Below are 12,074 nucleotides of genomic sequence, written 5' to 3' on the forward strand. Positions count from 1 at the left end.
GTTAGGTGCTCAGGGAACCCAGCAAACCACACCCATATGTTCTGGGTAGGCCCAGCGGTGGAGGAATTTTGGAAGGGGTTAGCGAGGACGGTGTAGAGGGTGGTAGGATCCAGGGTCAATCCAGGCTGGGGGCTCGCAATATTTTGGGTTGCAGAGGAGCTGGGAGTGCAGGAGGCGAAAGAGGCCGGTATTCTGGCCTTTGCGCCCCTGGTAACCCGGCGAAGGATTCTTCTTCAGTGGAACGATGCGAGGCCCCCAAGCGTGGAATCCTGGATCAACGATATGGCGGAGTTTAGTAAATTGCAGAGGTGAAATTTGCTTTAAGGGGTTCGGTGCAAGGGTTCTTCAGGCGGTGGCAACCGTTCTTGGACTTCCTGGCAGAATGGTAGACAATGGTCAGCAGCAGCAGCAACCTTGGGGGGGGGGGAGGGGCGTTGTTGCTATTTTGTGAAAACTTTAATTTAAAAAAATAATTAATTCAAGAAAGTTATAACATTTATACATTTTCCAGCCCCTAATCACAGTCCACGGCCTCTCTTTCAGCCCCACCCCTCACTTCTGTCCAAAGCCTTCTGCATTCACGAAAGCCTCAGCCGCCTCCAAAGTTTCAAAATAAAAATCTTTAGTGTTTTACGTCACCCTCAGCTTCGCCGGGTACACCATGCCAAATCGCACCCCACTGTTGTACTGTGTCGCCTTTATTCGGGCGAACGCCGCTCGTCTCTTTGTCAACTCCATTGTTGTCTTAGTATATCCGAACTCCAGCACCAGCCCACTGCATCTCCCGCTTCGACGAGCTTAACACCCTCTCCTTCACGTGGTATTTATGGAAGCAGATAATTACTGCTCTTGGTGCCTCATTTACTTTGGGTTTCGGCCTTAACGACCAATGAGCTCGGTCCAGTTCATACCCTCCCCCATCAACTCCGGCAGCATCTTGGCGAAGTACTCAGTTGGCCTCGGGCTCTCTGCCCCTTCGGGCATGCCCACAATTCTCAGATTGTGCCACCTTGAGCGGTTCTCCAAATCTTTTGAGCATTGCTCAAAAGCACTCTGTTGGCCTCCACAGCTCGTCCTCCATCGAGCTGAGCTGATCGCTGTGCTGCGACACGGCCCCCTCCACGTCCTTCATCTTATCGCCCTGCTCTCTCACCTTGGCCGATGTCTTTGCCACAGCTACCCTCACCAGAGCAATTGCCTCCTCCACCAACGATTTCAGTGCTCTCCAACTCCACAGCCATCACCTCGGTCATCTTTTCCACTGTAAACAGTGTGGCTCCGCCATCTTGCCAGCGCTCTTGCTGGTCCTCTCACTCGACGGCAAACCCTCCTTTCCTCTCTTCTTCACAGCTGTTCCTTGCACCCCTTTTCGCATCCTTTAGCAAATTATCTTTCTTTCTTCAATCCTCAAAAAGTTACCCCTGGGACCAGACTTCAAACCTTTTAAAAATACATCTCAAGCGGGAGCCACCCAATGTGCGACTTCCCCTTGCCGCCGCCGGAAGTCACATCTAAAGTCATTTTACAAGATTATACAAGAACAAAAACAGGGGGCATGGTTCAAAAGGAAGGTCTTCTGGGGCTTTTGAAAACAGGAAGGAAGTGACAATATGAAGGTGCTCAGGAAATAATGGCAATTTGACCAAAGTAGTCCCTCAGGATCAAGGATGGTTCTTACATGGCTGATACCTAATACTTGCTCCACAGTGTGGCAGATGGGGTTGGGTAGATGGGTGTTTGAAGTAACAGATCAATATTAAAGGCCCGTATTATTTTCTTTTCTTTTGGTATAAATTTAGAGTACCCAATTATTTTTTCCAATTAAGGGGCAATTTAGCGTGGCCAGTCCGCCTATCCTGCACATCTTTGGGTTGTGGGGGTGAAACCCACGTAGACACGGGGTGAATGTGCAAACTCCACACGGAGTGACCCAGAGCTGGGATTCGAACCCAGGTCCTCAGCGCCGTAGGCAGCAATGCTAACCATTGTGCCACCGTGCTGCCCTAAAGGCCCCTATTATAAACAATACCATGAAAGATCTAGTTGTACTAAACTGTCACACTTTACATTTTACTACAACATTAATACTATTTATGAAGCATGTTAGATTAGGTCCACTAAATATTATGGAAGCCATACCTTTGGGCTGGGGAGTTACAAAAATGCCTCAAATTTGGGGCAATTTGAAACTTATATTTGACCGAGAATCATTAAACACGATTAAAGATTCACTCAAGTTAGAACAGACTCCAAACTCTGATCAACGTTACATAGCTGAAAGGTATGCACATCTGTAATAGTCCATAACAGACCGATCTACACAAACAAATTGCAGCAGAACCTGAAATTGCCTCTCAACCATATATAAAAGGCATTTCCTTGGTCACCCATCCCCATTTCTCAACTGTCATTTCTCAGATTTGCCAGGTTTTATTACTGTTTGAACAGTCAACTCACATTGTTCATGTTCATCATAATCATTAGGCTTTGCAACTACATCATGTCAATGGATGGGAGGCGAAATGACTGGAGGACTTAACCTTATGCAGATCACTCCTATATGTCCTGGTCCTAGTTCACCCATGTCGACGTTACCACCAAGAAAGCACAACAGCACCTTTACTTCCTCAGGAAACTAAATAAATTTGGCATGTCCACCCTGACTCTTTTACAGATGCACCTTGGAAAGCATCCTGTCTGGATGCTTCACAGCCTGGTATGGCAACTGCTTGGCCCAAGACCGCAAGAAACGTCAGAGTCGTGAACACAACCCAGTCCATCACACAAACCCACCTCCCATCCATTGACTCCATCTACACCTCCCGCTGGCTTGGGAAAGAGGACAGCACAATAAAGGACCCCTCTCACCCGGCTACTCACTCTTCCAACTTCTTCCATCGGGCATGCACTTCCTTTTTTTTTTGTAAAATATTTTATTAAGACATTTGTGATTTTATAACAGTAAACCATATACAAACAACTATAAACATGGTGCAAAGACCATCTACCTCCCTCACAGGTCCCACCTTCCTTGAATAGTAATCTAGACTAACCCCCCCCCCCCCCTCTGCTGACAGTTAATTTTCTCTAAAGAAGTCGACAAACGGCTGCCACCTCCGGACGAACCCGAGCATTGACCCTCTTAGGGCGAACTTGATTTTCTCAAGACTGAGGAAGCCAGCAACGTCATTGACCCAGGTCTCTGATTTTGGGGGCTTCGAGACCCTCCATGCTAACAGTATCCATCTCCGGGATACCAAGGAGGCAAAGGCAAAGACGTCGGCCTCTCTCGCCCCTTGGACTCCCGGGTCCTCCCACACTCTGAAAATCGCCACCTCTGGACTCGGTGCTACCCTTGTTTTTAACACCATAGACAGGACATCAGCAAACCCCTGCCAGAATCCCGTAAGCTTCAAACAGGCCAAAACATGTGAACAGGGTTTGTTGTCCCTCCCACACACCTCGCACACCTGTCAACTATCCCAAAAAACTTGCTCATCCAGGCCACCGTCGTGTGTGCCGGGTAAACGACCTTAAATTGTATCAGGCTGAACCTGGCGCATGATGTGGACGTGTTGACCCTGCTTAACACATCCGCCCAGAGACCTGTCTCTATCTCTCCCCCAAACTCATCCTCTCATTTGTGCTTTAGCTCCTCTGCCTGCGTTTCCTCTGACTCCATGAGTTCTTTATAGATATCCGAGACCTTCCCCGCTCCCACCCATACTCTAGAAATTACCCTATCTTGTATCCCTGTGGCGGTAGGAGCGGGAAGGTTGGAACCTGCCTTCGCAAGAAGTCCCGAATGTGCAGATATCTAAACCCATTCCCTCCCGTTAACTCAAACTTCTCCTCTAACTCCCTCAAACCGGGGAAGCTCCCATCTTTAAACAAATCTCCCATCCTCCCAATCCTGCTGTCTGCCATCCCCAAAACCCTCCATCTAGTCTCCATGGGGCAAACCGATGGTTGCTATAGAGCGCAAACCGATGCTGCCTCCGCTCTCACATGTTTCCTCCACTGTCCCCAGACTCTCAGGGCCGTCACTACCACCGGGATTGTGGAGTACCGGGCCGGTGAGAATGGCAGAGGTGCCGTGACCAATGCCCCTAAACTCGTGTCCTTACAAGATGCTGCCTCTACTCGCTCCCACACCGACCCTTCCCCCAACTACCCACTTCCTAATTATGGCTATATTTGCCGCCCAGTAATAGTTGCTAAAGTTCGGCAGCGCCAGCCCACCCGACCCTGCTCCAGCATCAGCTTTTTCACTCACGGGGTTCTACCCGCCCAAACAAAACCAGAGATCACCTGATTTACCCGCTTGAAAAAGGCCCTTGGGATAAAGATGGGGAGGCACTGAAAAACAAACAGGAATCTCGGGAGGACCATCATTTACACTGTCTGTACCCTCCCCGCCAGAGATAATGGCAGCATATCCCACCTTCAGAAGTCTTCTTTCAATTGTTCCACTAACCGGGTCAAGTTTAGTTTATGCAACAGCCCCCAGTCTCGTGCCACCTGTATCCCTAAATAATGGAAACTTCCTCTCACCACTCTGAACGGCAGCTCTCCCAGTCTCCTCACCTGCCCCCTTGCTTGGATTGCAAACACTCCACCCCGGACCAGCCCCTGGAAGCTCTTAATGCCATAGCCAGTGGCTCAATGGCCAGCGCGAACAGCAACGCAGAGAGGGGGCATCCCTGTGTAATCCGCCGGTACAGTCTACAATAGCCCAACGTCAGCCAGTTTGTTTGAACATTCGCCTCTGGTGCCTGGTACAGCAGCCTGACCCAGTCGATGAAATCCCGACCAAACCCCTCACCTTCCTCAACTGCTCCACCGCCTTCCCCATTGATAACAAGCCAAATTCCACCTGTAGCCTCCATCGTTCCTTCAGTATCCTACCTCCGGGGCCTCCGCATATCTCCTGTCTATCTGAAGTATTTCCCTGACCAAACTATCAGTCTCTGCCCTCTTTTCCTTCTCCCTATGGGCCCAAATCGAAATCAGCTCCCCTCTGACCACTGCCTTCAGTGCGTCCCAAACCATTGCTGCCGAGACCTCTCCCGTATCGTTAATTTCCAGGTAGTTCTGGATGGATTCCCTCACCCGCCCACACACCCCCTCGTCCACTAACAGTCCTACATCCAATCTCCATTGCAGGCGCTGACCACCCTACTTGCTCACCTGTAAGTCCACCCAATGTGGGGCATGGTCCGACACAGCAATCGCCGAGTACTCGGCATCCACCACCCCCACCAGTAAAGCCCTGTTCAAAATAAAAAAGTCAATCCGGGAGTATACTTCATGTACATGTGAGAAGGAGGAGAACTCCTTCGTTCTGGGCCTTCCAAACCTCCATGGGTCTGCCCAACCCATCTGCTTCATGAACCCCTTTTAGTTCCTTCGCCATTGCCGGCACCCTGCCGGTCCTTGAACTCGACCGGTCCAGCCTTGGGTCAATGACCGTTTTGAAGTTCCCCCCCGCCATGATCAGCTTGTGTAAATCCAGATCCTGGATCTTCCCTAACATCCGTCTTACAAACTCCACATCATCCCACAAGCACTTTCCAGCTTCTTGCCAACCATGATATTTCTACCCCCCACATCCGCAACTATTCTCCCCGCCTCAAATGACACTCGCTTATTAATCAGGATCGCGACCTCTCTAGTCTTACAATCCAGCCCCGAGTGAAATACCTGCCCGACCCATCCCATCCTCAGTCTAGTCTGATCAATTACCCTCAGGTGTGTGTCCAGTAACATTACCACGTCCACCTTTAATCCCCTCAAATGTGCGAACACGCGAGCCCTCTTAACCGGCCCATTCAGCCCTCTGACGTTCCACGTGATCAGCCTGTTCAGGAGGCTACTCTTCAACCCCCCCCCCCCCCCCCCCCTCGCCGATCAACCATCCCACTTCTTCAGCCAGCCTCCAGCTCGTGCCCAGAGCGCCCTCCGGCCCGCCCTCAGGTAGCCTCTGTCCCCGACCTCCCATTTATCTCCAAGCAACAGTCCCTCCCCTGTCAGCAGAACAACCCCTCCCCCGCCACCATTAACAGCACAATAAATGCAACCCCCTTCAACAAACATAACATCTGCTCATCCCCCACTACGCTTCCGTGAGCCAACCCGCCCAGCTGGCTTGGTGACTCCCCCCCCCCCATGGCGGCAGACATCTTACCTCCCATTGTTCCCTCCCCCCCGCTCGGACATACCTATTCAAAAAGCACATTTCCACCCAAACACACCCAAAGAAAAAACATCAAAGATTCACCCACCCTTCCCCCACCAGTATAACGTTAACTCTCAAAACTTAGCAACAGCCCCAAAAAATGATACAAAAGGCATTAATAATAATAATCGCTTATTATCACAAGTAGGCTTCAATTAAGTTACTGTGAAAAGCCCCTAGTCGCCACATTCCGGCGCCTGTTCGGGGAGGCCGGTACTCATGCAGTGCAAGAGTAAGAACAATTTTAGCAGAGCCCCAAAGCAAAGATCAGACACCTCGGTCTCGACCTTTGCTTTTCACAAAGTCCATTGCTTCATCCGGCAACTCAAAATAAAATTGCCGCTCTTCATAGGTAACCCATAAACGAGCTGGATAAAGTAGACCAAACTTCACCTTCCTCTTGAAAAGGGTCGATTTCATTCGGTTGAAACATGCTCTTCTCTTGGCCAAGTCCGCACCCAGATCTTGGTCGATGCGCAGAATGTTATTCTCCCACTTGCAGCTCCTGTCTGCTTGACCCAACGCAAAATCTGTTCCTTATCCAGGATTCTGTGCATTCGTACTACCATTGCCCTTGGTGGCTCATTCGCCCACGGCAACCTCACAAGCGTTCTGTGCGCTCTGTCCATTTCCAGGGGTCTAGAAAACGACACATTGCCCATTAACTTCTCGAGCATATCTGCCACATAAGCCCTTGCACCCATTCCCTCACATCCCTCAGGGAGGCCAACGATCCTAAGGTTCTGCCGGAGGGACCTATTCTCTAGGTCCTCCACCTTGTCTTGCGGCCTTTTCTGGTGCTCTTTCATCAGCCCCACATGCGCCTCCAGCACAGTTAGGTGTTCCTCATGCTCAGCCACCGTTTCCTCCACCTTCTGGACCACCCGATCTTGGGCTTCCAGACTCTGCTCCACCCGAGTGATCGACTCCTTGATTGGGCCCAGGCATTCCTTGTTTTGCTTTGCAAAGCCCTCCTGAATAAAGTCCACCAGCTGGTCCGGTGTCCATTGGGCCACCGAGCCAGTACTCTGCAGATCCGCCATGCTTTCCTTTGCTGCAGAATCTACACGTGTCTGCTCGATTCGGTTCTTCCTCCCTTACGTCCACTTCTGTACTTTGTCTCCAACTGGGTGGGATTCCTCCTCACAGTCTTATCCACCACCGACCCCTCAAACAAAATTTCGAAAAAAAGTCAGGTGAAAATGGTCCAAAAAGTCCGGCATGAGAGGGAGCCACCAAATGCACAACCTACTTCCTCATGGCCGCCACCGGAGTCTATTGGGCATGCACTTTTAGTTACTTGTACGAGTTTCTCATTCCTTATCCTGAACATGTAAGCCACCATTGCCTCCTGAGGTTCTAGCTCTTCTGCCATCACCAGTGAAAATTTGTTGGTTCCACATTTGTAATCCTGGGTTTGGAGTGAAATAGAGGCATACAAAATGATCAGGGGGTTAGATAGGGTGGACAGTGAGAGCCTTCTCCCGCGGATGGAAATGGCTGGCACGAGGGGCTTTAAACTGAGGGGTAATAGATATAGGACAGAGGTAGGTTCTTTACGCAAAGAGTAGTGAGGCCATGGAATGCCCTACCTGCTACAGTAGTGAACTCGCCAACATTGAGGGCATTTAAAAGTTTATTGGATAAACATATGGATGATAATCGCATAGTGTAGGTTAGATGGCTTTTGTTTCGGTGCAACATCGTGGGCCGAAGGGCCTGTACTGCGCTGTATCATTCTATGTTCTATGAATTGCAAAGGAGCATGGACGACCATTCCCTGTGGTCTTAAATCATTCTGTTCCCTTTACATATTTACTGAACCTCACCCAATGTCACTAAAACAGATTATGCAGGACATATAAAAGTCTGAGAACATGCACAAACAGGTTCAAAAACAGCTTTGTCCCTGCTGTTACCAGACTCCTAAATCTTATGGACTGACTTGATTAATACTACTCTACTGTATGCTTCACCCGATGCTGGTGTCTGTGTATTTACACTGTGCACCTTGTGTTATCCTATTATGTATTTTTGTTTCTTTTTATGCACTAATGATCGGTTTGAGCTGCTTGCAGAAAAGTACTTTTCACTGTACCTCGGTACACGTGACAATAAACAAATCCAATTCAATCCTACAAAAAAGTATTGGCAATGGACATAAAGAAAACTCACTAGTTTTAATAGTGGTGTGTGACTTCTTACAGTGACATAACAGGACTTAATGTATTGCAACTTCCAATTATCTATGTAGGTTTTCTTCTGTACCTGTCTCGCCTAATCTTCCAGGTCAGGACCTGGGGGAGTAGGAACTGCTGAGACCCCCCCCCCACCCCCACCCCGCGGTAAGGGGAGCGCCATGGTTTGATTGGAGGAGTGAGGAATAATGTGGGGGTTAGTTGTCTGGGAAAGATGTTTGAATTCCAACTTGGGCTGAGTAATGATGTTGGAATCATCCGAAGTTTGCGATTTAAACGACATTTTCGGATGGCGAGGAAATTACGTGCAAATGTTTACCTGTGAATTTCCATGAGGTATTTTCCAGCGCATCTTTGGGGTGCCTCTCCCCATCCCATCGGACGCCGGGGGGCTCGGAAGTTAGGGCACAACACTCCAGCAAAAAGTGCCAGCCTGGATTAAATTGGACTAAAACTCAACAGATTCTGTTGCACCGGTCTCTTATTTCCTTATGTACAGGACATAAAAATCAACATCCCACTGAGTGAACTCTGTGGAACCCTGCCCCACTCGAGGTGAAGTCTCCTCCCAGAGAGAGAACCGAGCCCAGGCTGCATTCGGCACAAGCAGGAGGACCGGATGTGAAACAGCCAGCGCACTAATAGTTTGAGGCACAGAGCACTTTTCCCTTCTGAGACACACGAATGATAATATGTTTTAGTGACATAAACAACCCTAGTTTATTCTTACCGAGCAGCGGCGATTCGTCCGGGCAGCTGCTTAAAGTTTGCCGGTCTGGGCTCGGAGTGACCAGACTGAGGTTGGTGTAAACATCGTGAGTTTTGGAGTAGTCCCAGTCACCCACCCGGTCTTCCTCATACAGGGCGATGGTGAAGGAGCCGGCCTGGCTGCGGCGGTACAGGAACAGCACGAACGCCAACTGGAGGAACGCCACCAGGAGCAGAGTGCAGGGCCGGTTCGGGGAGCAGAGGCGGTTCATCCTCCACATGGGGGAACAGGAGGCAGCTCACTGCTCAGCTTCACGGTGACAACTCATCCCGGTGGCCGCCTGCTTCACTGCCGAGAGCGGTGAACAAGTGATTGAGGACGCAAACATGACAGCCACCCATTTGCCCCACTGCCCGCTTTCCGCACTGGTCCCACGGGCGGTTGCCGCCGCGCGCGCGCGCCACTGCCCGCCCCCCCTCCGCGCGCGCGCGCGCCACTGCCCGCCCCCCTCCGCGCGCGCGCGCGCGCCACTGCCCGCCCCCTTCGCGCGCGCGCGCGCGCCATGCCCCTCACTACGCAACCGCGCGCGGCCCATGCCCCCAGGCTCCTGACACAGACCTGACTGAGAAGGTTGTTCGGATTCTTGCTCCGCAAATTCTGATTTCATAGAATTTACAGTGCAGAAGGAGGCCATTCGGCCCATCGAGTCTGCACCTGCTCTTGGAAAGAGCACCTGATCCAAGGTCAACACCTCCACCCTATCCCCATAACCCAGCAACCCCACCCAACACTAAGGGCAATTTATCATGGCCAATCCACCTAACCTGCACATCTTTGGACTGTGGGAGGAAACCGGAGCCCCCGGAGGAAACCCACGCACACACGGGGAGAACGTGCAGACTCCGCACAGACAGTGACCCAAGCCGGAATCGAACCTGGGACCCTGGAGCTGTGAAGCAACTGTGCTATCCACAATGCTACCGTGCTGATAGATTTCCATTATTTTCTGCTTTCCAGTAATGTCCTACTTTTGTTTTCGGGTTGAGGCAATGGTGCGATAGGGGCTGTCGTGTTAGGTACACTGGTCTAACACTGGCTGCAACAGGATGCAGCTTAGATTAGAAAGATACTCCAGACCTTGAAGTTAGTTCAATCAGGTTTATTGAACCAGTAGCACAGTTCTCTGTGAGTTCGACTCTCTGCTAACTTAAATGTGGCTACTCTGTCTGACTGAACCAGACTAGCTCTTAGCCACATGGTGGGGGTGTGAGATTGTAACAACACGCTTGACTGACTCTCTAGATGTTCATCAGTGGAAAGAGGCGGAATGTGAGTGCCTCGTGTCTTTTATAGTTAAATCCCACCCCTGAGTGTCCTGCCTGCTTATTGGTCATGTCCTGTTCTCTGTGTCCATTAGCTGCTTGTCTGTATATCATTATGTGTGTGTGTGTGCCTGCATATCATGACATCTCCCTTTTTTTTAATGTTTGGATGACATATGTGAGTGTATTTACAAGAATAAGCCAATATTAACATATTGCATGCAGTGGGTGTGAACATATGTACATGTGAAATCAGCTGTCTAATGCGAGAACACAGAACAGAACAAATGTTCATAATTGCGTCTGATCCTGGTCGACCACCAGAGAGGTGGTGGTGGGAACGACAGCGCCTTGATGGGCGCTGAGTCAAGGTATCAGGAGGTGGCAAAACAACAGAAGGAAACAAAGAAGAATGTGGTTGTGGGCAGGCAACTTTGCGCAGTGCCCATCTGTTTCATCGCACAACAGAACCATCAGCCAGACGCACAACATACGAGCGGGGGGCAGCCTGTCGAACAACAACAGCTGGAGCTGACCAGCCTCCATCAGGGATCTTGACACGAACAGTGTCTGACGGGGATAACACGGGCGAATCGGTGGCATGAGCATCATAGCCCTGTTTTTGCCGGTCTCGGAGTTGCTGCACCTTCTGCAGCACCGGGAGGTGATCCAGGTTGGCACGTGTATGGCTGGAAGTGTTGTTCGCAGGTCCCTGTTCATCAGTTGAGCCGGCGACATGTCAGTGGACCGTGGGGGTCACCCTGCACGCAAGCAGCGCAAGGTGAATGTCAGACGCAGAATCCGTGGCTTTGTAGATGAGCTGCTTCACTATGTGCACCCCTTTCTCAACTTTTCCGTTTGACTGCGGATAGTGTGGGCTGGAAGTGACGTGTTTGAACTGATACGACTGGGCAAACCGAGACCATTTGTGGCTGCTAAAGCACGGACCATTGTTACTCATGACAGTGAGTGGAATACCATGCCTGGAGAACGTCTCCTTACAGGCCTTGACGACGGTCCGAGATGTGAGGTCTGAGAGCTTCACGACTTCAGGGTAATTGGAAAAGTAATCAAATGATGAACACGTAATCACAACCATTTGCATGAAAGAGGTCGATGCCAACCTTGGACCACGGAGAGACTTCGATTTCATGCTGTTGAAGTGTCTCCTTACTCTGCGCTGGTTGGAAGCGTTGACAGGTCGCACAGTTAAGGACCATGTTCGCGATGTCCTGGCTTATCCCGGGCCAGTAGACAGTCTGCCTGGCTCTGCATCTACACTTTTCCACACCCAGGTGGCCCTCATGGATTTGACAGAGCACCAATCTCTGGAGACTGTGTGGAATTACAATCGGGTCCAGTTTGAGGAGGATACCATCAACTACCGCCAGGTCATCCTTTACATTGAAAAATTGAGGACACTGTCCTTTTTGCCAGCCATTGGATAGGTGTTGCATAACACGCTGCAAGAGGGGGTCTTTGGCTGTCTCCTCACGGATACAAATCGCCTTCTCATCAGATGCAGGGAGGATGCCAGCACACAGCTGCACCTGTGACTCAACCTGTGACTCACTTTGCTGGATGATGTTCGGTGGTTCACTAGGCAC

The 12,074-nt window shown here is 50.5% G+C and overlaps 1 protein-coding gene across 1 annotated transcript in view; it reads right to left on the reverse strand.

Moving 5' to 3' along the window:
• The window catches only part of LOC140391700 (beta-1,4-galactosyltransferase 3-like), a 101,112-nt gene extending 91,507 nt beyond the window's left edge, over positions 1-9,605 (reverse strand). The window contains exon 1 of the mRNA XM_072476463.1: positions 9,167-9,605. Coding sequence (XP_072332564.1) covers positions 9,167-9,425 — 259 coding nt within the window. The 5' untranslated portion in view covers positions 9,426-9,605. The remainder of the gene's footprint in view (positions 1-9,166) is intronic.
• Positions 9,606-12,074: the final 2,469 nt, after the last annotated feature.

This window comes from Scyliorhinus torazame, chromosome 15 (genome assembly GCF_047496885.1).
Source record: "Scyliorhinus torazame isolate Kashiwa2021f chromosome 15, sScyTor2.1, whole genome shotgun sequence".
NCBI classification, from domain to species: Eukaryota; Metazoa; Chordata; class Chondrichthyes; order Carcharhiniformes; family Scyliorhinidae; genus Scyliorhinus; species Scyliorhinus torazame.